Raw genomic sequence first — 26,922 nt, forward strand, 5'->3', positions numbered from 1 at the left:
GTGACCTGGCAACATTGCAATCTAGTAATTAGAGAATGATTTCTAACGTCCGCACAAGCAGAGGGCAACCGAAACGCAGCCATTTTAGTAAACTCAAAAAGAAACTTCATTTATTTGTACAGTTCAGTTCTTATAAACCCTAAATATGCAAATAAGAGCAAGCTTTAACATGCAATTCAATGAGTATTTTCTCAATGTAGACTTTTATAGTTTGTTCGCAATGCTGTAGAATTCAGTGTACCGTACCAAGTCTAAACATGAAATCTACAGAATGCACTGATAAAATATGCAGCTGTTCAGGAGTATGTGTTCCGAGTATATATTCTCAGGATGTAAACTGTGGAATGGATTTAGTTTCATGTCCTCCACACACTGCAGAGCTGTCTCGGCACACTGGTGTTAGTGGGTTGCTCCTGGGGATTCAACTTCCTTAAACGCTTCTCTGCCGTGTCTTATTCAGGGAGTACTGGACGTGCCCGTACCATATTCGTGCTTCGGAGTTGTGTTGATTAGGAATGGAATAATGGCTTAGCTGTTCTTGGTGTTTTGGGGTTCATGTTCCTGTTCTCTTAAGGTCTTTGATGACAAGATCAGGATGTGTGACGTCCTGGTGTTATGGTGTGGTTGGCGAAATTCCTTTCGTTGTGACTGCGTGGATTATTGAGACCAAGCGCAGACTGGGCGATAGTTTTGCTGAACACTTACGCGCAGTCCGCCTTGGCCTACGCGATCTCTCGGTTGCCAAATTTTTAATTCCCATTCCCATTCTGACCTTTCTGTAATGGGTCTCCACCTCTGTCAGAGTGAGGCAACATCCAAATTGGAGGAACAGTTCCATTTGTTGGGGTTCTCTTTGTTGGACCCAGACACTGCCAGATCTTCACGTGGGTCTAGTTGGACCTGGCTCTTGTGCCGGGCTTCGAACAGAACCCGTACGTGATAGTGAACAAGACCAAAATCAGAAACGTGGCGACAAAGGTAATAATTACCACAAACGCCCCCAAGGACCAGTCATCATTCAATATTCGACTCATTAACTCCTGTGCCATTCCGGATCCAGGGATCGAGGATTCATCCATTGTTGTGCTGCAGGATGGACAAATGGTTAAAAGGAAAGTGAGGAAGGTACTGGGACCACAGGTGGAATGGGAAGAGCGGGTGGCAGGCTCGATAGGTGTGGTAAATGGAGTACCATGGTTCATCCTTTGATCACAGTGCTTTTAGTTGCTGGTAGATATCCAAGCTTAGCTGCACATGACATGAATAGAGTAGGGTGTTGCTGGCAGAGAGGTGATAATTGTGTTATTTCATGTACCAGGGTAGAGCCGCTACACGACAACTGTTACAGTAATTTGAGAATGAGGTCTTGAACCTAAGAGATCCCTGAAGACCAGCGACCAGGATCATACACTGACACGCACATTTGGATGCACCTGTTGAAACGTATGTGCATGTGTGTGCACACAATCATGCTTAGACGCAAGGAACCTTGCTCCTTCCCCTCATTTTCTCTGTGCCCCACCCCCAATCTTCCCTTCAGTGTCCTACACCTCATTCCTACCCATTCCTGAATCACCTGTTCTCTCCTGGCCTTTAATCACAAATCTAAATGCCAATCTCCCTCTCTCTCTATCTTTCCCTTTCTATCTTACGTGCCCCACTCTTCATTCACTGCACCGGGAATCCTCCTCCCTTTCCTCAGCCCCTCTGCTTTCTCAGTCCTCGCCTTCACTCCTCAATACTCTAAGTCCTCCTCGCACCCGAGCTCACTCTCCAGCTCTGTGAACAGCCCCACTCCTCACTTGGGTTGGTTGCGACGGCCTTGTGTTGGCAAATACATGGTGCACCACAATGCTCTCTTGCTCCTGGTCCACGTGGTTGGTTGTTATCATGTGGGGTACTCACTGTGACCATGTCCATGAATACTCCTAAGTCAGCTACTATTTATATTTCCTGGATAACACACTTCACCTGTGAGAAACTTTGCCCTCCAAGTCCATAAACTCTTTTCTGTCTTCCTGCACCCAAGCTGAGTCAGAGCAAACTGTCCGCATGCTGTCACCTGGGAACAAACCTGGCAAACCTCTCTCCTTGAATAACTCAGCAAAAAAGTGCCTTTATCGGGTGACCTGTCTTTACCTGAAGAAGCCCAGTTATGCTGAAATGGCAGCTGCTGTTGCTCTGTGAGTCTTCTGGTGTGAGCTCAGTTTTCCTTTGGGTTTTGTCCGCTTGTGTTAAATATTAACCTGATGTTGCTGCATTGGGGGAGTTGCACCTAGCTCTGACCAACTTTCTTATCTATGACTTTCTTATTTAGTTAAGTAAATAAGAATTGAAACACATTTACTTTTATTGCATTTTGGAGCGGCAAATGGTATTTTGTATTCTGCATTAGCAAGGAGGGGCAGTTGTAGTACTTTTCACATTTGGGTTAGCCTAATGAAGTACTTTTTAAAATGTAGTGACTTATAGGTAGATGTAACAGTTAATTAGCACACAGCAGAATCTCAAACGGGTTGATGAGATAAATTCTCCTAGACCTGGTAATTTGGTGAAATGGTTGAGAAAAATTGGTTCGGACACCAGCGTGAATCCTCCTGCTTTTCTTCACGTAGCTTTCTATAAGGAGCTTTGCTTATGATTTGAAGGATCGTCAGTGCTAATACATCACCTCACTGTGTTAGAATGCCAGCTTGGATCATGGGCTCAGTTTACTAAAATGAGAGTTGTGTCTTTTGCTTTGGGGTTAGAGAGTGATTAGAGGAGATGTAACCAAGGGAATAAGGAACAGTATTGAAGGAAAAAACCTGCATTTAACAAAGTTTTTCTGAAAAAATTAGGAGATGGTACATAGAGATATGGTTGTTCAGTAAAATCAGACTGACTTTTAAGTGCATTAGACTTTGAGGAAGCAAGTTCCTTAGGTTTGTTGATGGGAGAGGTGTTGGTTGGTATAAGGTGGAAAATGAGTTAGAATTGCCGGTGGATTGATGATTTTAATTTTCCAATTGCATTCCAACTGATTGGGCTACATTTTCACTTATACATGCACCATGGACAAATTGCCATTGTTTTCTGGATAACTTGTTCCTGTCATGTTAGTTGGCAATAACTAATGTCCATTGCAAGAACATAATTGGTTGAGAAAGAGGCAGATGAAGAATCTGGGTTAACAAAATTCATTTTTGCTATGCATGTTTATCAGCATGACCCAGAGATTAAGAAATGTCATTTTGGGGACAATTTTCAGAAATGTGTCTTGTGTTCTATTGGTTCTGAATGGTGAGGGTTGGTTTTAGTTTCGGTTATCTGTCATAAGAAGTGGATCCGACTCCCTCAAGTTGTTGTCTCCACTTGCTTGATCTGTTGCTAATATTCACATCGTATTCTCAGTATAAAAGTATAAAATCCTTGTGAAAGACCAGAATCATTATTGTTGGATGAAATAAGACAATTTACCAACTGATCTTTGAACCTATTAGTCACATTCTCAAAATGATTAGGAACTACCTGGTTTGACTTTACCCTTGGATTACATTTGTTGATAGCACAAGAGTGCAGATAGTCAGTATTTGCATAAGGGGAAGAATGTGGTACATGTTGTTAAGACATGACACATTCCTTAATTCAGTATGCCAAAGGTTCACTTCCCAGTTTTGAATGGTAGTTTGGCCGTGCTGAATTGAGTTCATGTGGGTGAGGTATTCATCCAACAGTTGGCTGAAAGAATCATGTTTTTATTCTCATTAACAAACTAAAATTGCATAGATAATGGCTGCTATCTCTTGCATCAAGCCATTTATAAGCTTGGACTACATGCAGATCATATAACCTGCAGGTTGCCAGGAACAAGTCTTTGGCTGGCTGAGTTGGGCTGCAGACACTAAATTTATTAACAATCTTGTTTGTCTGAAGTTTGCAAACGACACCTAGATAGTCATGCTTCCCCACTTAATGTAAAGGGAAATATGATGTGTTTTCTGTGTTTGAGTTTTTTTTAGCTTTCATCAGACCTTTAACATTTTGGGTCGATTTCAAAATAACATTCCATCTTTTATTTTGATACAATGATTACATTACAAACTAAACCAATTATTACAACAGTAAAATAATTCACCCATCCTTACCGATTCAATTTACTTTGCTTTGTTCTTTTGGCCACAAAAAAACCCATTGCTTCCAGATCAAGCTGTTGAAACTTGATTGAAGAAACAGACGACTAAATAATGAATACCACAGGTACCAATGTGGCATGTGGAGCCGATGAGGCTCTGAGTGGATAAATGTGTTCTTCCTAGTGTTGCACGCAAGAATAAACAGCGCTCGTGCTCTGCCCACTGAACTACAAAGTAATTTGCTTATAATAGAGGAGTTATATTTTACAACCAATTGTATGTCTGTCTGAAGGATGCATACTCAAAGCATAAAGACCAAACTTTTCTTCATACAGATTCTGTTTGAACCGTGAGGAGGTTCTGTTTATTTTTCTATCTCTTGTATTTTATTTGCTTCAAATTTTTCTCACCAGTTTTTGTGAAAAACATGTTTAATGACTTTATAATACTATACAATAGAAACAACCAGCATACAATATTATTTCCACAGACATATGATAATGAAAGAAATGAAAGCCAACAAGGCAGCATTTGCTGTGTTCATGCTCTTCTGTCTGAGTGTGGAGGTCCTGATCTACTGACCATGTCTTGCCGCTCTGCTTTTCACACTTCTTCATTCTCCTGTCAGACATTGTTTTCTCTGTGTTCTCACTCTAACTGCTCATTGTTTACAGCTTATCACCATGGTCTCCCTGGTTTCACTCTAACATAGAATGTTCTTTCCCTGCAGCTTATTGTGCTGCTTTTATCTCCTTCCCAGTTCTGACAAAAGGTCTTCAACCTCAAGCACTATTTCTCTCCACAGATACAGCTTGATCTGCTGAATGTTTCCATCATTTTTTATCTGTATAATCTTAAAGCAGGTTACACAGAAATTGGACACGTGTGGTTTGGTTGCTTACAGTGATTCAGGAATTGTGTAGGACTGAAATTGTTTCTCTTCAGTAGTTGGTGCCGTAACAGATTGTATAGTTAATGGTCATATTAGTTGTTTTGAGCTTAAGTGAGTCCTACTGTGACTGGGGAGGATGGTGATCAGTGTGTGTTGACTTGGGTGGAGGTAACTGGCTCAGTGTATCTCAGGTATGCCGTACCATCAACAGGCAATCTCTCAGATGAGATAAGATGGTAACCAAGGTCATTGCTAATCTTTTGGGTGGATGTACAAGACCCCTTGATGACATTAGGAATATCTCAAATGTAATAATCAATATTGGATGGCACAGCTGATAGAACTGCTGCCTCCCAGGTCTGGGGATCTGGGTTCAACCCTGACCTTTGGTGCAGTTTGTGCGCTCTTCCTGTGACAGTGTGGGTTTTCTCTAGGTGTACTGGTTTTCTCCCACATTGCATAGACGTGCAGGTTGGTAGGTAAATTGCCCCTGGTGTGATGTAGATGATAGAATTGATGGGACTGTGGGACGATTATGTTATAGGGGCAAAGAGCAGGTGATTAGGATTGATCTGTGAGGCTGAATAGTGTCTTCCTCTGTCATAAGGAAATATGAAAGTATGCAAATCCCTCAATCAGTTTAACTAAATCAGGTCATCCCTCATCCTGTTTATGAGAGCACATTTGCAATAGTTGGCTGCTCCAATATTTAAAATATTGAAATATGTGATTACACTTCATAAAATATATGACTGACTGGATGGCCTGAGAATGGAACAATATGCAAGTCTTCTTTCCATTGGTATTTGCTATTGCTGTTCGGGTTATTGTATGTGATATCAGTTAATGCATGGTTTGGCCTGTGGTATACGGTGAAGCATTTGAATAATAAAGAGTGAAATTGTTTTCTATCCGGCTGTACTTATTTTAATAGCTGAGGAGAGTTAAGAATGTTGAATAAATGCTGGATCTGCACAACTGCTTATTTACCTGATTTGGGGTATTCTGTATTAGAGATTTGTTTTATATCCATCCAATAAAACTGTGCACCAGGGTGGTCTGTATGGGACATGGTGCATTGAGCAGCTGGTTTATCCCATACAGGTTGTGATACATTGTTGCTGCAACAAAACAGTAAAGTCCATCGTCCAATGCACCATATTTGTTCATTGCTTGCTTCATGGTGTAATGTTCGTGGGGTTTACTGGTGCAGGCTTCACCCGGCTCATTTTTCTGAGATAAATGCAGGAATAGCAGCAGTATATAACGGGGATAAGAACTAGCAGGAGAAAAGTACCTGAAAACAGAGTGGTGTCAGTATAATTACCAATGGCAACTTTACAGTTCAGAATTCACCGCACACAGTTTGGTTATTTTGACCAATAGATCTATGTTGCTGGTCATGCTACATGGATGTTAACCTCCTCCCATTTTTTTTTCATCTCAGGCTTGCAGTATTTCCTTTTAATACTTGCTTTAACAGGAAGCTATAAGAACAGGTGTGGCTGTGCCAGGAGATTTAATTATTTAATGTGGTAGAGTGTTCTACATCCTCACCTCTTAGATTTAATAGACTACTCAACACAGCTACGAATGGTGATGCTCCAGTCCAGAATAAGAGAGCAAAACAGTTCTCTTATTGTTGGATCTGAGTGCTAACTTGCCTTGGCATGACAATTTAAAATATGAAATGCAGCCATATCCGAATATTACCTTTTGGCATAAGATCTAGCATGTGGCCTGTTTAAGCAATTACATCCTTAGCTTTTGCTGACTTTGACAAAGTGATGGACATATTCAATGGTCAGAAATTATTTCATTTGGTCAACAGACCTTAGTGCCTGTTGTAAAAGATATATCATTCGTGCTGGTCCAGAATATCAACTGTATATTCTGTGCTCAGTGGCTGATGGTCTTGACAATTGGTCATATGACAATTGGTCATATGACAATTAAAGAATGTTTAATTGTCATATGTACTGAAACAAAACAATAAATTTCTTACTTGCGGCAGCACAACAGGTTTGTAAACACTGCACTCAATAAGTAACACAATAAACCAACAAAAAAGTTTAATAAATAAAAAAAACCCCAATATAGTGCAAGACAAAAAAAGCCTAAAGTCTCTCGTGTGAACAAGACAGTTCGTAGTTTGAAGTTTCATTGGTGTTTGTAGTGTTCAATAGCCTGATGGTTGTTAGGAAGAAGTCCATTGATCTATAATAGTACAAGACTCTACAGTTGTAAGGATTTTGTTTGTGTTCGATTTTTGTCACCATTTTCCTTTCACAGTGTCTCCATTCACAGGGCAACCAGATATTCCAGCTCGTTTAAGGGCTGTAAATATTGTCTGGAAATTTATAAATTTATACGGTCTATAACAATCAAAAATACAATTTTTGCAGTGTTATTATTTAGAACTCAAATCCATATCTGCATGAAGGGTGAAGAATCCTCTGTAATGCGGTAATTGATACTGTTTTAAACTATACACTGTGCTTTTTACAAATGGAATCTGGATTGGAATCCATTTGAAAGGTTTGGACAGAGGTTTGCTGTGTCTGACTAAGATTCCTCTGAAGTGTATCCTCTGGGATCTTGGTGCAGTGCCTGGTAACTATTAGCCCACTGTGCTAGCCAACTCTGACAAAACGTCTGTGTGTATTCACCCTATCTATTCCCCTCATGATTTTACAGACCTCTATAAGATTACCCACAGCCACCTGTGCTCCAAGGAATAAAAGTCCTGGCCTGCTCAACCTTTCCTAATACCTCAGGCCCTGGTGTCCTGGCAAAATCCTCAAAAATCTTCTTGGTATTCTTTCCATCTTAATAACCTTCCTATAACAGGGTGACATAAAACTGAACACAATACTCCCAAGTGTGACCTCATAACAATTCGTACAACTGCAACATGACCTCCCAACCTGCACTCGTTTACCTGATGACAAAGGCCAACGTTCCAAAAGCCACCTTCACCACCCTATCTACCTGTCATGCCACTTTCAGGGAACTGTGAATGTACTCCTCGATCCTTATGGTCTGGAACACTCCCCAGGATCACACTGTTCACTGTGAAGGCCCTCTCCTCGTTTGACTATCTAAAATGCAACATATCACGCTTATCTGAATTGCGTTCTTGGCGTATATCTTAACTCTGACAAATATGTTCAAAGGTCCTTTATAAACTTTAGGGATAAGAAAAAAAACACATGTTCCTTTTATCTTTATGTTATGTGATTTCTTCAACTTCATTAAACTAGCCACACAAATCTTGTTGTTTGTTCACAATTTAGCTGTTATAGGTAACAGAGCTGCTGCCCAAATGCGCCAGAAACCCAGGTTCAATCCTGAACTTGGGTGCTGTCTCGGTGAATTTGCACATTCTCCCTGTGACATGAATGGGTTGTCTGGGTGCTCTGGTTTCCTCCCACATTTCAAAGACCTGTAGGTTAACAGCAGTTGTAAATTGCCCCCCTTGTGTATGTGAGCGGTAGAATCTGGAGGTGGGACGGGAATTGGATTAATGTTGGATTGGTTTAAATGGATGGTTGATGGTCAGCGTGGACTCGGTAGACTGAAGGGCTTGTTTCCGTGCTTGATCTATCTGACTTTAACCATTACCCGATTGTCCCTTTTAATTCCTTCTCTCCAGAGATGCTGCCTGTACCACTGAGTTACTCCAGCATTTTGTGTCCCTTTTAATTTTTGAAATCGGGAGTAATACTTTCCATATGATAATTTTAATTGTTACTTACCGACGAATCCCAAGATGACGATAAAGGAGATGAATCTGAGAGTATCGAATTCTTGTAGCCTGGTGATCAATTTGAAGACAAAAGCCTCCAGCTGTTGTAGACGTGCATGGATGGACATTTTGGCTGAGGACTGTACGAACCAATTGGAGGGAACTTTAATGGCATTGATAGTGTTGAACGAGCTACTGGATAATTATCTGTAAAACATAAAATGTTGGTTGGCAGGGAAAGACTCTGGGGGGAAAAAGAGTACAACATTTGAAAAGGGCAGTCTCTTCATTGGAATGCAAGCTGAACAATATCTGAAAACAGACAAACATTCCCATTGAGAGCTTAGAGCTGCTCTGTGTTTCCAGCATTTGTTCTTTCTGCTTGCATACGTTTACTTTGAAGACGGTGTCATATGTGGCGCACTGGGCAACAAATTTCTCCCTCTGAATCGGAAGACTTTGTGTTCACATTCTGCTCCAGAGACTCAAGTACAAAATGCAAGTTGCCTCCACTTTTGTGGTATATGGGGGAGGGAGGGGTTGGGGGGGGGGGGGGGGGGGGTGCAGGTGAAAACTCACTGAATTCTGTTACATTCCTCACATCTTAATGACCTAATTCTTGATAGCTACACCAAGTTTTTAAGAGTACACACGGTATTTTTTCCCAATGTCCTTACCTACTGCTCACTGACTTGTTGCATTGAGACTTCCATATTCCCTGCTGTCGGGCTCACACATTTCTTGCCTGCACTATTAACGGCAGCTGATATTCACACTGACGAAGCCTTCTGTGACTGAACTCGTTGAGGTACTGTTGGGCTCTGGTTTGGGAATACTGTACAGGAGCTGTGTGTGCTGTGGCTCAGCCCTCAAGTGAAGGACAAAGGCAGCTCTCATAGGCAAGGCTAGAGGAATGCAATGGTCCAACTTTCTCAGCTATTGATGGGAATTTCATTGCAGCAAGCACAACCACACTTGCACAGACCAGCCTGGGAAATTATTTCTCTGCTGCATTTAGGAGGTGAAATGGGAAATTACTTTTCTAAATATTTTTAATACTGAGAGAATGTTTGTGTTGTCTGGTACCTGTGCTGTGCAGTCAGCTCCATACTGCCTTCACAACACTGCCAGTTCATGTGAATGTGAACGAGCCTTGACGGATACTGTGCCTGCAGCTGAGTAATCGAGGACATGAAAACAGAATTAGGCATTCAGCTCTTTAAGCCATTTCTGTCACAGAGGGTTGGAGAGGCTTGGTCATTGAATTCTTTCAAACAGATCAATTGATTTTTGCATGTAAAGTCTAAATTAAGTGACTTGGGCAGAGTGTAGGAAAGTGGTATTGGGACAGGTAATCAGTCTTGACCTGGCTCAAAGGGCTGAGTGGGCTTTTGAAATTTCTTTTTCTTATTGGGATATGAACTGGAATGAAGCCAGGAGTAGAGGGTTAGTGTGTATGGCTGGAGATGTAATTTGCCATTGTATATTAGTGGTGTAGTAGAACTGTGATCTATCACAGCAGTAGAGTGTGATTTGTTGAAATCATTAGAAACTTTTCATGATTGTCTTTGTACATTAAAGCAAATTCTGCAGTTTTGGGCAAGTACAAAGAATAGATATTTCTGATTGTCTCACAATATTGTCCCGAGTGAAAGGGTCAGTTTGATAAGAGTCACATTGTGTTGGTTTAAGCTACAATGTAGGATGGATCGGAATTACTGCAAATACCAAAAAATATGTGCAATGGACTTGGATAAGATCTATAGGAAAATGTGGGACCATCCTGGTTAAATAATATACCCAAGAGCATGTTTATCAAGTACAATTACTTTCACCTCGGTGTAGTCTTAGTGTACATCCGATAATCTCCCGTGTCCATGTGAAACTCCTATGACAATGTGTGCCATGATCACCTATGTTATGATCAGCTGTATCTGTGCAAAACTGGTAGAGCTGTATAGTGATCACCCATATCTGTATAATACTGGTTTATCTGTGTAGTATTCACCTGAAACTGAGAGATGCTGGCACATCTATGTGGCATTTGTGTGACACTGATGCATCTGCTTGGTAATCTTGTATGGTCATTAATATATCTGTGACACCGTCTTAAACTTGTGCATTATTCTTTGGTACCTGTGAGTGAGCCTGATATAACCATGTGGCAATTCTCAGAACCTGCTTGTAAACATTTGTCTTTATGGTAACCTACTGTATCTGTGAAAGAGTCTGCTACATCTTAATGGTAATGTGCCTTATTTATCTACACCTGATCACCATATATGTGTGGCCATCTGCATACATACCTGGTATGTCCCTTACTATCAACTCCAAGGCAGATAATTGTGTTGGAAATAATTTATTATTAAATAGCTGATAATAGGCCAGAGTGAAAAGCTGGATGACTATTTTATTAGCAGTGTGAATGAGAGTTAGAATATATCCCTCAGGCGTATCTCATCTGGGAATACAAATGCATTTTAGAAATTGGGCACATATTCTGGACTTTTGCCTACCAAGGCCAACTTGAATGAGGGAATTTAAAGGAAAATAGTACAGAATCAAGACATGGGGATAGTCCTTGGTGCAGAATGTTAATGGTCTCAATGTTTTATATATTAAAAATATACAATGAAATCTTGCCCTGTAGCCTCTGTATTTTTAATCATAGATAACTGATATACATGTATGATATCTCGTTAGAGTGACTGACTCTCAAAAGGTTGGTTAAACCAGTGAAATAGAAAAGACCAAAATGCCAGATACTCTTTAACAGTCTGAACCATACTTTTGGAGAAAATCAGGGGCAGGGTCTGGATGATAATGTAGTCTTTTAAAAACATATTGGTTAAAAGTGCAAAATCAGATAAACCAGAGAGATTTTGCACTTTTAACCAATATGTTTTTAAAAGACTACACAGTATATGTACTCCATCTCGGTTGCTGTGTATGTGGGGTAAATGTTTGTCAGATGAGTGTTCATCATGTTAGTTTTCTTTGGAGATCGGGTCCTGGTTTTGATGACTTATTCTTTGACATTTTGTGTAAGGTGTCGGCATGCAACCATTGCCAAATATTTTGGAGATGAAATGCCAGTCTGTAATCGGGCATGTGATCACTGCAAAAATCCAGACACTGTGATGAAGCAACTGGATGCCCTTCAGAGGCTCCACGTCAGCAAGGCGCATACATTTGTTACAAAGCCAACTGCTGCAGGGCCATTCGGGTACATCGGTGACTTGTATGAAGGGGGAAGAAAAGGCTATGGCTTTGAAAGGTAGGTTAACTGTCGGAAGATTTATTGGAAATATTTGTATGTGATGTTACTCAGTGTTGTTGATGATTGTATGTTGTAAGAGACGATCCTGGTTAGAATTTGTGATGTTGCTAAGCTTGTATCAAGAGTTTTCATTTAGTTACTTCCTTATGTCCCATTTAAAAACAGAGTTGGAATGCTTGCCATAAACAATGCTTCAAAGTTAAATTGAAACCATCTTAAACATTGGTTATAGACACAAAATGCTGGAGTAACTCAGGAGAAAAGGAATGGGTGACGTTTGGGTTGAGACCCTACTTCAGACATCTGAATAAGAGTCTCAACCTGAAACGTCACCCATTCCTTCTCTCCAGAGATGCTGCCTGTCCCGCTGAGTTACACCAGCATTTTGGGTCTATCTTTGATTTAAACCAGCATCTGCAATTCTTTCCTACACCTTAAACATTGGTTATGCTTGGCTCAAGTAAGAAATGGCTCTGATGCTAGAAATGGGGGCCATGTTAAGAGTTTATTATTTAGTAAGTACTAAGGTATGGAACAGAAATAAAAATGTTGGAAGTACTCAGTAGTTCACGTAATATCTGTGAAGAAAAAGAGACTGAGGTATTATCTCAGGTTGATGACTGTTGTGTATTTATGCTGTAATTGGACTATGAATAAATCTCGGACACACACAAGTATTCAAACGGGCCTGTATTCATGTTAGCGCCATCTTCAGTCTCCTTTGCGCATGCGTACAATTGCGCAAGTTATTTCATATTAAAAGTCATTTCATATTAAATCAGGTTCCCATACCCAACATTCCTCCCCCTTTTACATGGAGGTAGGTAACTCAATTTCATTTCTAACATCACATAATATCAACCAACAGACCTGCATATCGTACGAACATGTGTCAAACAAAATACACATGACATTGTTAGTATATACGTAGGTTCACTTATACAGAACATAATCCTCAAATCTTGTAGGTGTTCTTGTAATTCTATTAGACCTGTGTGGCGGCTCCCAAGGGTCGGGCCATACTACTACCGACCCCTCGGCACGGGAATGGACCAGTCCTGGGAGGCGGTCCTGGACGCAGGTATATAAGGGCAAGGTTTGGGCGCCAAGCCATTCCGGCAGACTAGACCCGTCTGAGACCCACGAACCAATAAATATACCTTCCCAAAATACCTGGCTCCTTGCCTTTATCAACACGCTACATTGGTGACCTCGACGGTCCATTCATTAGGATGGACAAGAAAACAGAAGCCGACCGCCCGTCCGGCTCGCAGGCCGACCAGGCCCCAGCTGTCGACGCGGTAGGCATCAAGCTCCCGACCTTCTGGACCACCCGGGCTCGCATTTGGTTTTACCAAGCGGAGGCCCAGTTCCAGCTGCAGGGCATCACGGTGGATAACACCCGGTTTTTCCACCTGGTGGGAGCCCTTGACCAGGACGCAGCCGAAGAGGTAACGGAGTTCCTCCAGGACCCACCGGCCGACGGTAAATATAAAGCCCTTAAGGAGCTGCTGCTCCAAACCTACGGGCTAACCCGAATGGAGCGGGCCGAAAGGCTCCTCCACATGCCAGGCCTCGGTGACCGGCGCCCATCTAGCCTCCTGAAGGAGATGGTCGCGCTGCTCGACGGGCACAGACCGTGCCTGATGTTCGAGTATACATACCTGCACCTGCTGCCGGCCGACATTCGCCTGCAGCTCACCGACGTCTCCTTTGAAGACACCCGGGCCCTCGGCAGGCGCGCGGACGCGCTGTGGGCGGCGCGCCGTGATGACGTCAGTGCGCTAAACGTCACTCGAGAAGCGCCCGATTTTCTCCGGTCGGGCGGGGGAGCTGTGGAAGGAGTGACAGCTATGCCCCGGAGGCCTGCGAGATCGCCCCCGGTGGCCATTGCGGGTCGTGCACCTGCAGTCCCACATCAGCAGGCTCCAGCCAGCACCAGCAAGAGGTACTGGTGTTATTACCACCAGCGCTGGGGTGCGGCAGCCCGACAATGCCGCCAGCCGTGCACATTTCCGGGAAACGCCGGGGCCGGCTACCAATAGTCCCTGCGGTGGCCGGCCAGATTCACCGCCTCTTCGCCTGGGATCGGCGCTCCGGGAGCCGCTTCCTCGTGGATACCGGGGCGGAGCTGAGCGTCCTGCCCCCTTCGCCGCTGGACATTCGTTCTGGGAAGCGGGGGCCCATCCTCACCGCGGCAAATGGGAGCATTATCCAGACATATGGCGTCCGCACGGTCCACATCGTTTTCGGCGCCAGTCATTTTACGTGGCTGTTTACGATCGCCGACGTCTCCCAGCCGTTGCTCGGGGCCGACTTTCTGCGGGCTCATTCTCTCCTCGTGGACGTCAGGCAGCAGCGCTTGGTCCACTCCGCCACGATGGAGCCCATCGCGTTGCGGCTGAATGACCCCATTGTACGCCCGCTGTCGTCCGTGGACTCCCATTTCGCTCGGGTGCTGGCGGACTTTCCGGATATTATGGCCCCGCAATTCCGGTCATCGACCCCCAAGCATGGGGTGTACCATTACATCACGACTACCGGCCCACCCCTCCACGCACGAGCACGCCGACTCCCGCCTGAGAAACTACGCCTGGCACGACAGGAGTTCCGTACGATGGAGTCCTTGGGGATCGTCCGCCCTTCCAACAGCCCATGGGCATCTCCACTCCACATGGTCCCCAAGGCAAACGGGGGCTGGAGGCCTTGCGGGGATTATCGGCGGCTGAACGTCGCTACCGCCGAGGACCGATACCCCGTGCCCCACATCCAGGACTTCAACGCCCATTTGGCTGGGGCCACGATATTTTCAAAGGTGGATCTGGTGCGAGGTTACAACCAGATCCCGGTCCACCCGGAGGATGTACCCAAGACGGCAATCATCACGCCGTTCGGACTCTACGAGTTCGTACGGATGCCGTTCGGCCTCAAGAACGCCGCGCAGTCATTCCAACGATTAATGAACGGCGTTTGTCGCGGGTTGGATTTCCTGTTCGTCTACCTCGACGACATCTTGGTAGCCAGCCGCTCGCGGCAGGAGCACTGTGCCCACCTCCGGCAGCTTTTCCAGCGGCTCAGCGAACACGGGTTGGCCATAAACCTCGCCAAGTGCCGCTTTGGCGTGGCCACAATCGACTTTCTCGGCCACCGTGTGTCCTCGCAAGGAGCGGTTCCCCTGCCGGACAAAGTAGACGCCATCCGCCGGTTTCCCCGTCCGTCCTCGGTGCGTGGCCTGCAGGAGTTCGTCGGCATGGTGGCATTTTATCACCGGTTCCTGCCATCCGCGGCCCACATCATGCGGCCGCTATACGAGCTGCTGGCGGGCAAGCGTAAGACCGTCGTGTGGACCGACGAGGCCGTAACAGCCTTTGACGGCGCGAAGGAGGCCCTGGCTCGGGCTGTGCTGCTTGTTCACCCACGGGAGGATGCCCCGACAGCCCTTACGGTGGACGCCTCAGAGTTGGCCGTTGGTGGCGTACTGGAGCAACTCACGGACGGGGGTTGGCGCCCCCTGGCCTTCTTCAGCCGGCACCTCGACAACGCCCAGAAGAAGTACAGCGCTTTCGACCGCGAGCTCCTCGCCCTGTACCTGGCCGTTCGTCACTTCCGCTATTTTCTGGAGGGCCGCCCGTTCACCGCTTACACGGACCACAAGCCGCTCACTTTCGCCCTGGCAAAGGTCTCCGACCCATGGTCCGCCCGACAGCAGCGCCAGTTGGCCTACATTTCAGAATTTACCACCTCCATCCGCTTTATCGAGGGGAAGGAAAACCGGGTGGCCGACGCATTGTCTCGCCCCGCCATCAATGCCGTGTTAGAAGTGGCACCCGGCATTGATTATTCTGCCCTGGCGGAGGCCCAACTAACGGACGGGGAGATGCCCGCCTACCGGACTGCCATCTCTGGCCTCCGCCTTGAGGATGTTCCCCTCGGCCCCGGAGCGACGACGATACTTTGCGATGTGTCGGCAGGTCAGCCGCGCCCCATCGTCCCGGCCGCGTGGCGCAGGAGGGTTTTCGACGTGGTCCACGGGCTGGCTCACCCATCCATCCGGACAACGATCTCGTTGGTAGCTGCGCGGTTCATGTGGCATGGTCTGCGCAAGCAGGTTGGCCAATGGGCCCGCACCTGCATTCCGTGCCAGACGTCTAAAATTCAACGCCACGTCCGGGCGCCACTCCAAGGGATCGGTCTACCCTGCCGCCGTTTCGACCACCTGCACGTGGACATTGTGGGCCCGCTCCCGCCGTCCCGGGGCATCACCCACCTCTTCACGGTGGTGGACCGCTTCACGCGGTGGCCGGAGGCCATACCACTGGCTGATACGTCGACAGCCACATGCGCTCGTGCGTTGGCCGCGCACTGGATTGCTCGCTTTGGTGTGCCGGTGGTCATCTCATCGGACCGGGGGCCACAGTTCACCTCCGAGCTGTGGTCGGCCATGGCCCACCTGTTGGGCGTGCGGCTGCACCACACCACGGCCTATCACCCGCAGGCAAACGGCTTGGTGGAGAGGTTCCACCGGCAGCTGAAGGCAGCGCTGAAGGCGCGACTCGCCGGCCCCGACTGGATGGACGAGCTACCATGGGTTTTGCTGGGCATCCGGACTGCCCCCAAGGAAGACCTGGCTTCATCCTCAGCGGAGCTCGTCTACGGGTCTCCGCTCACGGTGCCCGGGGAGTTCGTGCCCTCATTGCCGGGGCGAGAGGAACCACCCTCATCCACCCTACATCGCCTCCGAGAGCGAGTTGGAAAGCTCGCACCCGTGCCGACGTCCCGCCATGGGACATTCCGCCCTTACGTGCCATCGGCCCTCCAGGACTGCGCCTTTGTGTTCCTGCGCCGTGACGCCCACCAGGCGCCACTCCAGAGGCCGTATGAAGGCCCGTACCGGGTGCTGGAGCACGGGCAGACCACCTTTGTTTTGGACATGGGGGGCCGGCCGGAGGCCGTGTCAATTGACCGCCTGAAGCCGGCCCACTTAGACATCGACCAACCGGTGCGGGTGGCCCGGCCCCGCCCACGAGGTCGCCCCCCTTTGCGGGTCCCACCGCCTGTCTCTCCAACTGTGCCTCCGCCGGCCCCTCTGTCGACCGATTACCGTACGCGGTCCGGTCGGGTTGTGCGACCACCAGTGCGTTTCGTGCCTCCGGATCTGGGGGGGGGTACTGTGGCGGCTCCCAAGGGTCGGGCCATACTACTACCGACCCCTCGGCACGGGAATGGACCAGTCCTGGGAGGCGGTCCTGGACGCAGGTATATAAGGGCAAGGTTTGGGCGCCAAGCCATTCCGGCAGACTAGACCCGTCTGAGACCCACGAACCAATAAATATACCTTCCCAAAATACCTGGCTCCTTGCCTTTATCAACACGCTACACCTGCGTCTATCTGTCTGTGTTGGATTTTTCATTTGTTCCGAAATATCCAACTTATGTTGATGTTGTGCATCAACAGGGCGTGATGTTATCAATTTATGTTGATAACCATGTGATGTTGTGTTATCACTGTGGATTAAATGTTTGTCAATATCCGGCTCCGGCTGTGATGTTGTGTTATCACTGGATTAAATGTTCGTCCCTCTCTGAAGTGCTTCCAGGATCTACACCTACGGTTGGAGTTGGCCCAACTATCAGTGGATAGTTTGGTTGAACCACTTCTCTTTGTTGGAAGTGGGTGTGTTCGTCACCTTTTGGCAAGTATGCTCTCATTTGATCGACATGACGACAAACGACTCTTCCCTCACTCAACTTTACATTGTACAGGACTTCACTGATGACTTCTGCTATCATTCCGTAAAGCCAAATGGGACCTGATGTAAAGTTCTTGGCCATGACATGATCATTCACATCAAAGACTCGCTTCTTGCTTCCTCGATCTGCTGCCTGTTTCTTTGAGGCTTGCTTCCTTCGAACAGTTTTGCTGAGATCGGGTCACAGACTGTCAAGTTTAGTGCGGATCTTTCTTCTGAACATCATTTCACTGGGTGACTTTCCAGTTGTTCCTTGAGGTGTGACTCGGTACGTCAGCAATAACTTCTGGATCTTTAGTTCCAGGTCTGTTCCTTTTCTTTTATTCACACCTGCTTTCACCGTCTGTACCCCTCTTTCTGCTAGTCCGTTGCTGGACGGGTGCTTGGGTGATGTTTGAATGTGGCAGATGTTGTTGCTGCTGAGGAACTTGGCAAATTCTTCAGACACAAACTGCGTACCGTTGTCTGTGACCACCGTTTCTGGTAACCCATGAGTTGCAAACAACCGCCTCAGGGCAATCACTTGTTGTTGCTGTTGCCTGTTTCACCCGCATGGCTTCAATCCATTTGCTGTGAGCATCGACCACAATGAACACATTCTCATTGTCGAGGCTGGCATAGTCACAGTGAATTCTACACGGTCTCTCGGGGAACTCCCATGGATGGATTGGGGCTGCAACAGGACTATGCTCTGCTGACAGCTTGGACAACTTCTCACTTGTTGTTCCAACTCTTTCTTGATTCCAGGCCACCAGACGTATGATCTTGCCAATGCCTTCATTTTCACAATGCCAGGGTGCGTGCTATGAAGTCCTTCAAGGATTCTAGTCCTCATCTCCAGATTATCTGGGATAACCACTCGTGGTCCCCACAGGATTATGTCATCTTCCACTGACAGCTCTTCTTTCTTGCTGGCAAAGGGCTTTACTTCTTCTGGAAGATTCCTTGCACTTGGCCACCCTTCCATGATGTGGTTCTTTACCTTGGAGAGAACTCTGTCCTTCTTGGTGGCCCTCTTCACTTCCTGTGCATCAACAGGGCGTGTGTGCAGATCTGGTGTTTCTTGCCTTCTCGATGGACTATCTGGTAACTGTAGGCAGACAGGATCATATGCCATCTTGCTACATGAGCAGAGGCCATCGGGCTGGCCGGCTTGTGGTCTCCAAACAGTCCCATCAGAGGCTTGTGATCAGTCACAATGGTGAAAGACCTTCCATGTAACTGCTTGTGGAACTTCTTCATTCCGAAGATTATCGATAAACCTTTTCATATTGTGCGTAGTTCATTTCGCTGGGCTTGAGAGTGTGTGAAGCGAAAGCTATCGGGTGTTCTTGTCCATCTGATTCAACATGGTTTATCACAGCACCTAAGCCATAGGGGCTTGCATCCGTTTGGAGCAGGATGGGTTTGGCTGGATCGTAATGCATCAGCGCACTGTCACTCTGAAGAAGACGCTTGGATCTCTGGAATGCCTGCTCTTGTTCCTTTCCCCATTTGAACTTGGGATCAGGCTTGCTGCTTCTCCTCCCACTCTTGGAATCTGCTGATCTGCACTATGCCTTCAACATCTGAGTCAATGGTGCAATCTCCTGTGACAGGTTGGGTATAAACTTCCTGTAATACCCCAGTAAGCCGAGGTATGCCTGGAGTTGGCTTTGGTTCACAGGCTGCTTTGCTTCCCGCACCGCAGCAACTTTGTCTTGAAGAGGACGAAGACCATTCTTGTTCAGTCGATGTCCGAGATAGTCGACTGACTCTTGCATCAGTGCACACTTCTCCTTCTTCAGACGTAACCCAAGTGGTCTCTAGTCTTGACAGGACCGCTTCCAGGTTCCTGAGGTGCTCCGTCAGTCTTTCCGCTGATGAAGATATCATCAAGGTATAGCTTGCACATGGGAATATCTCTGGAACATGGCTGGTGCACTGGATATCCCAAAGGGCAGTCTGATATATTCAAAGAGACCTTTATGTGTGTTAATCGTGGTGAACTTTCGAGCTCCAGGGTCTAACTCTATCTGATGATAGGCATTGGAGAGGTCTAGTTTAGAGAACTTTTAGACAATAGGTGCAGGAGTAGGCCCTTTGAGTCAGCACCACCATTCAATGTGATCATGGCTGATCATTCTCAATCAGTACCCCGTTCCTGCCTTCTCTCCACACCCCCTATCCTTAAGAGCTCTATCTCTTGAATGCATTCAGAGAATTGGCCTCCACTGCCTTCTGAGGCAGAGAATTCTACAGATTTACAACTCTGAATGAAAACGTTTTTCCTCATCTCCGTTCTAAATGGCCTACCCCTATTCTTAAACTGTGGCCCCTGGTTCTGGACTCCCCCAACATTGGGAACATGTTTCCTGTCTCTAACGTGTCCAACTCCTTAATAATCTTATATGTTTCGATAAGTTCCCCTCTCATCCTTCTAAATTCCAATGTAGACAAGCCTAGTCGCTCCAGTCTTTCAACATACGACAGTCCCGCCATTCCGGGAATTAACCTAGTAAACCTACGCTGCACGCCCTCAATAACAAGAATATCCTTCCTCAAATTTTTCTCAAAACTGCACACAGTACTCCAGGTGCGGTCTCACTAGGGCCCTGTACAACTGTAGAAGGACCTCTTTGCTCCTATACTCAACTCCTCTTGTTATGAAGGCCAACATTCCATTGGCTTTCTTTACTGCCTGCTGTACCTGCATGCTTTCGTTCAGTGACTGATGCATTAGGACACCCATGCTCGTTGTACGTCCCCTTTTCCTAACTTGACACCATTCAGATAATAATCTGCCTTCCTATTCTTACCACCAAAGTGGATAACCTCACACTTATCCACATTAAACTGCATCTGCCATGCATCTGCCCACTCACACAACCTGTCCAAGTCACCCTGCAACCTCATAGCATCTTCCTCGCAGTTCACACTACCACCCAGCTTTGTATCATCTGCAAATTTGCTAATGGTACTTTTAATCCCTTCATCCAAGTCATTAATGTATATTGTAAATAGCTGCGGTCCCAGCACCGAGCCTTGCGGTACCCCACTAGTCACTGCCTGCCATTCTGAAAGGGACCCATTAATCCTCACTCTTTGCTTTCTCCTCCTAGTTCCTGCAGTAGACCCTCCAAAGTTGGAAGGGGATACTGTTCGACTTTCAGCACCTTATTTGCTGTGAGCTTGTAGTTGCCGCAGACACTCATTCTCCCATCTGGTTTTGGAACAGCTATGATCTGGCATGCGAAATCTGCTGTCTTCACAGGCTTGATAATGCCATCCTGCAGCAAGTCACCCAATGCGGCATCAATCTGCTTTCTAGCAGCATATGAAACAGGAGCTGCCTTGTAAAACTTTGCTCCCCTGTTTTCGTCTTGTGGATATACCTTGGTATCCCTTCAGTACTCCATGGCTGCTGTTATCAAACAGTTTGGCGTGTCTGTTGAGTACTGTGTCCATGGCATCTTGCAAACTGTGCATACTACTCGGTGGACTTAATCTTGATTCTGGCGTGTTCTGGCTGACTAGCTTTGACAACAATCCAGGGTTCTTCCTTAACCAGTCTCTTCGCATTAGCCTTGCACCTTTCTTTACTACCACTATGGTTAGCGTTTCGGGCTTACGGTGAGGTTCGAACTGTACCTGTACCGCTGCTTGTCCGTAGATGTCAACCTTCTCTCCAGTGTAGGATTTCAGCTTGATGCTACTGGGATCTAGCCTAGGGTCTTTACCGAGGTTGCTGAAGACTTCATCTGGTACGATAGTCCATGGACTTCCCGTGTCAACTTCTAGTTGTACCTCCCTGCCGTTCATTATCAAAGTGGCTTTATACGTACGGTTCAGAGTTTGACAACTTGTTGATTGATTCATCGTCCAAGTGGCTCATGGTTTCCTCTGATGATGAATTCGAAGCTGTCTCCTCCAAGTGGTTTGCTTTTTTCTGAGATTGTCCTCTCCTCCGCTGGTAGGCTCTAACAGCCGCACACTGACTCTTAGTGTGGCCCATTCCAGAGCACCTGAAGCACCTGCCATCTCGAAATTTGCACCTCGCTGGCTCGTGGCTGCCACCACATCTCCATCATTTCTTAGAGTAGTGACCCTCGTCTTTGGTGTCCTTGGTTGACTCCCTGTCTTGTGTAGTTCAAACGCCTTCCTTTGAAGCTGATTGATGGAGGTAGTATTCTCTGGAGGCCTTCCGATCTTCTGGATCTGCTCTACATCTTGTTTGGCAACCTCCATCGCTGTCGCCATATTGACTGCGTTCTCAAAAGTTTATTTTTGAATACCCAACAGTTTCTGCTGGATGTTCACATCTGCACATCCTACCACCAATCTGTCTCTCAGCATATTCTCCAGTTCCTTGAAATTAAACCCCTCACTTAACTGTCGAAGCTTTGCTATGAACTGAGGGATTGTTTCATTTGCTTGGGTGCAGGTATAGAATCTTTACCATTGCACTATTTCTGTTGGTTTTGGCGAGAAATGAGCAATTAAAGCATCTTTACATTTCAGAAACGTTTTACTTGCAGGCTTAGCTGGTTGCAACAATGCTCGTAGGGTGTGGTAACCCTTGCTTCCTAAACCTGTAAGGAACAATGCGCTTTTCTTCTCTTCTGACGTGATATCGTTTGAAGTGAACCACGCCTCCAAGACTTCAGTCCATTCCTCAAAAGTATAACCAGATTCTAACTGGGGCACATTCCCAACAATTGGATTAGCCATGGTTACACTATTAATACTCGGTTCACAACAACACTATTTAACCGTTATCACCGTCGCTGCTCTGCTCTCCGATACTCAGATACTCGCCGTCGGTGGCGGTTGCTGGGGACAAAATGGCGGCGGCTGATCTTGGGCCTTGGGCTGCACGGCACCTAACAGTAGGGTGGCTTAGCTATTACTGGCAAGCGAACACGATTGATGTTCTGCTGGCTATGGCTGCCTCTATGTGCTGCACTGTACGGCTACAGCACTGCTTGTACGGTAGGTTGCATCGATGGGCTGACTTGCACTCGCGAACGTGCGTTCCATGTTTTCCAATTACATACCGCATCATTTACTTCATGTCCGGTTGTGCGAAAACTTCAAAATGACCGCAATCTGCTCCTGTTAGAGGAATCCCATCCTCGTCGCCAAATTGTTGTGTATTTGTGCTGTAATTGGACTATGAATAAATCTCAGACACACACAAGTATTCAAACGGGCCTGTATTCATGTTAGCGCCATCTTAAGTCCTCTTTGCGCATTCGTACAATTGCGCAAGTCATTTCATATTAAAAGTAATTTCATATTAAATCATTTTCCCATACCCAACATTGACCCTTAATCAGAATGAGCAAAAGTTAAAAGTCAAACATGTTTCCTGTTGAAGGCAAAGGATGGAACAAGCAAAGGATTGGTTGAAGACTAAGGAGGACTAAAAGACACAAATCGTGATACCTGGCTGAGAATGTTGGACATATTCAGCAGGTCAGATGGCATTCGTAGAGAAAGAAAAACAAAATTAATATTACAGGTTGATGATTTTTCATCAGGTTTGGCCAGATGCTTCAATGATGCTGCCTGACCTATTGATTATTTCCAGCATTTTGTTTTGTTTTGGACTAACAGCTGTGTTTTACATATCATAGTTGCAGATTTGTCTTTTTTTCTTTCTCCACATGTTTTCATTCATCAACTTCAATTTGCTGCTTTTTCAGACAAATGAGTTGCGATAAATAAACATTCACCACCTCACTCACTCAGTTGGCCTCATCACATTTGTGACACACTAATGTTGATTCTGCTTCTTTTTCTCTACAGATGCGACCTGACCAGCTGAATGTTTTAAGCGTTCTCAGTTGACACCGCCATTGTATATCCTTCAGTCTCCATTAGCTTTTATCACAAATATTCCCCTTGTTCTCCACTACCCTCCATTTGCTCTGCAACTTAAAACATGTTTGATCTCTAACAATTCTCAGTTCTGATAAAAACATCTTCGATCAGAAACATCATTTGTTCTGGCTCGACAGATGTTGCCTTACCTGCCATTTCCAGCATTTTCTGCTAACATTTCAGAATTCCAGCATCTACAGTTTTTTTGCTTTCTGAGTTTGAAAGCGTGGAACCAGTTAGTTTGCTGCTGGAGACTGCCTTTCATCAAGAGTGCCACCACTAGGTGAAATCATTTTTTTGGATTAATGGGGAAGGTTGCAGTATTTGTCTTATTCAATTTAATAGTCGAGGCTTTGTATTAAGCAGTTGAAATTGATGGCACAAAATGATATTGAAATTATTTCTCAAGATGCAAATTAGTTGCATAAACAATATGAAGTTGTATATTTCTCTTTTCTTCATAAAGATCATTGGGACTAGCAATGTTGCTAATTGGAAGGAAAACCATGAAAGAGAAACCAAAAGTAGTTTAGAGAAGCCAAATTTCAGTTTTGAAAGACAAGATAACAGCAGGAAGAAGAGACACAAGGAACTGCAGATGATGGCTTACAAATAAAACACAAAGTGCTGGAGTAACTCGATAGGTCAGACGGCATCTCTGTAAGACTTAGATAGGTGATGTTTCAGAAGGGTCCTGACCTATCCATGTCTCCAAGGGATGCTGCCTGACCCACTGCGTTACTCCAGCACTTATAGTTTTTTTTGCAGGAAGAAGAGACAAGCTGTACAGTATCAGATAAATCTGAATACTTTATTCACCAGTTTTAATGTTTTATGCTGCATGGATTTAATGTTTTATGCTGCATGGATCTTGACTGATGGAAATGGCCTGACAATGTAAATTATTGAAAGCTGACTGTTGATATTTGCCAAGCTCATTCTGTCCCTTTCAGATATGATAATGAAGATGATGATAGTGGATCAGATGAAGAAAATAAGCACAGAAAGAAGGAATGGAATATGTTTTATAACAAGCAGATGAATCTGAGGAAGGTACGGTTGTGTAGGACTCAGGACTTCCACTGAGCACGTTGATTCTACTGCCTTAGTGTCTAAGCATTCATTTGTTTAGTTTAGTTTAGAGATACAGCGAGGAAACGGGGCCTTTCGGCCCACCGGGCCCGCGCCGACCAACGATCCCTGCATATTAACACTATCCTACACCCACTAGAAACAATTTTTACTTTTACCACGTCAATTAACCTACATACCTGTACGTCTTTGGAGTGTGGGTGGAAACCGCAGATCTCTGAGAAAACCCACGCAGGTCACAGGGAGAACGTACAAACTCCGTACAGACTGCACCCATAGTCGGGATCAAACCCGAGTCTCTGGCGCTGCATTCGCTAAAAGGCAGCAACTCTACCGCTGTGCCACCCTTTGGTGTTACATGGTACTGAGTGAGCAGTAAACCTCTGTTCTACTCTGAGCAAACAGTGACAGTCTTTGCGCCAGAGGAAGTTTATGACCAGAAACCGAGAAACCAGGCATAATCTAGTCAGTGAATGCTTCTATCACTAACACATTTCGGCTACATAGCTGAAAGGAGCAGATTCACAATGGCAGATTGGAAATGGAAGATGATTAGACAGCGATGCCATCATTCTTTTGATATTGTGCCTTCTATTGCCAGCAAAGTTCTAATCTACCTGTCTATATCTCATAGAATGGAGAACCTGTAAAGGATACCTTTGTACCACCAGGTAAGTGAACTGGCAAATTAGCTTAAGAATCAATAACTGGATGCAATGGCAAGCATTTATGGGAATTGTTCAGAATAAACAAAATAAAAATATTCTAATGCCTGAAAAGGATTCCAAGTGGTGGATCCACAATATGTGGTTAACAAAAATAGATAAAAAGAATAAGATCAGTCTTAAAATGCAATAGACAATAACTGCAGATGCCAGAAATCTGAAATAAAAATAGGAAATACTTGAAACACAGTGGATTAGGCAGCATCTGAAGATGGAGAAACAGAGTTAATGTCACAGAATTAAGCTCCTTTATCATAATGGGAAAAGGAGAAAATGGAATCTCTGATAGTGAGGCCATGGTAGCTGTGGGAATAAGTTATGAAGGTTAATGCCAGTCGAGAGAAGGAAGAAATAAATAAAAACGAAGAAATTAGTGGAATTTAATTCTCCATCCCAATCTGACCTCTGTAGCCTCCTGCACTGAGGCCCAACGTAAGCTTAGGGAACAATCTGTCTTCCATGTAGGCACTTTGCAACTTTTTGAACTTGATATGAATTATACAACTTCAGGCACCTCACTTTCTTTACCAAAACAGGCCATTCATTCGTGTTATCAACTCTTTAATTCTCCATCTCACTCTGACCTATTTGTCAGCGATCTCCTGCACTGTGACATCAATTTGGGCTGAGAACAGTAATATATGAAATACAGTGACAGCATATGTGATAAATCCTTCAGAAGTAGCAATTCTTTTGATATAGGCAACCCTTGCATTCCTAGAAAACTGCATATCACTGCGTCATCTGTGCAAACATTGAAAAATGTGAGTTGGGAAAAAATGTTTATTTATTTACTTCCCCCCACAATGAATTATGAGCAATTTTTAATTCATATTGCAAATTGTTGTTAATTCTGTAAGGTGGTGGGAACCCGAATGGCCGTACTGCGTCTGTATTAAGGGAATCAAAGGATCAGGGAATAATAAAAGAAAATGGAACTGAAGTAAAAAAAACACAGTTTGTAATCTTAGTTGAATATTGAAGAAGAGGACTTGTGTGGCCCATGAAGAGAAGAGTGGTGAGGGAGAGAACTGGGCCACAGGAGGAAGAGATTACATGCTCTCTAAAATACTTTCTCATGTTTTAAGCTGATAAAAGGCACAATATAAATGCTTACTACCCTGGAAAAAAATCTAAGTTGTGTGACAACGTTCCTATTGAATATTCAGGTTGATTCCATTAGAATGGGTTAACCCTAACATTTCCGAATATATTTTGAGAAGCAAAATAAACAGATGCCGGAAATCAGAAATAAATCTGAAAATGCAGTGGATACTCAGCTGGTCAGGTAGCTTATGTGGAAAGATAATGTTAATGTTCCAGATAGATGAAAACTTATTGAACTGAAAACTATAATATTTCTCAGCATTTGTTGCCTGACTTGTTGAGTATCTTCAACATTTTTTGTTGTTTGAACACTAAATTTGTTTATTTCTATCGCATTTTGAACTCTTT

The 26,922-nt window shown here is 45.2% G+C and overlaps 1 protein-coding gene and 1 long non-coding RNA gene across 6 annotated transcripts in view; one reads left to right on the forward strand and one right to left on the reverse strand.

Moving 5' to 3' along the window:
- recql5 (RecQ helicase-like 5) overlaps positions 1–26,922 on the forward strand; it is a 58,108-nt gene that overhangs the window by 14,039 nt on the left and 17,147 nt on the right. For 4 of the 5 annotated variants that reach the window (XR_013547398.1, XM_078401250.1, XM_078401251.1 and 1 more), the window contains 3 exons: positions 11,805–12,032; positions 24,604–24,703; positions 25,377–25,413. Coding sequence is in view for 4 of the 5 variants with exons in the window: in XM_078401250.1 (XP_078257376.1) it covers positions 11,805–12,032; positions 24,604–24,703; positions 25,377–25,413 (365 nt within the window). In the remaining variant the exon portion in view is untranslated. Of the gene's footprint in view, positions 1–11,804; positions 12,033–24,584; positions 24,704–25,376; positions 25,414–26,922 lie in introns of those variants that run through there. The other variant, XM_078401253.1, reaches the window with a different exon arrangement.
- The window catches only part of LOC144594556 (uncharacterized), a 41,688-nt gene continuing 18,818 nt past the window's right edge, over positions 4,053–26,922 (reverse strand). The window contains exons 2-3 of the long non-coding RNA XR_013547399.1: positions 8,766–8,962; positions 4,053–6,304 (exon numbers count right to left, since the gene is read on the reverse strand). This is a non-coding gene — a long non-coding RNA (uncharacterized LOC144594556). The remainder of the gene's footprint in view (positions 6,305–8,765; positions 8,963–26,922) is intronic.

Source organism: Rhinoraja longicauda, chromosome 6 (genome assembly GCF_053455715.1).
Source record: "Rhinoraja longicauda isolate Sanriku21f chromosome 6, sRhiLon1.1, whole genome shotgun sequence".
NCBI classification, from domain to species: Eukaryota; Metazoa; Chordata; class Chondrichthyes; order Rajiformes; family Arhynchobatidae; genus Rhinoraja; species Rhinoraja longicauda.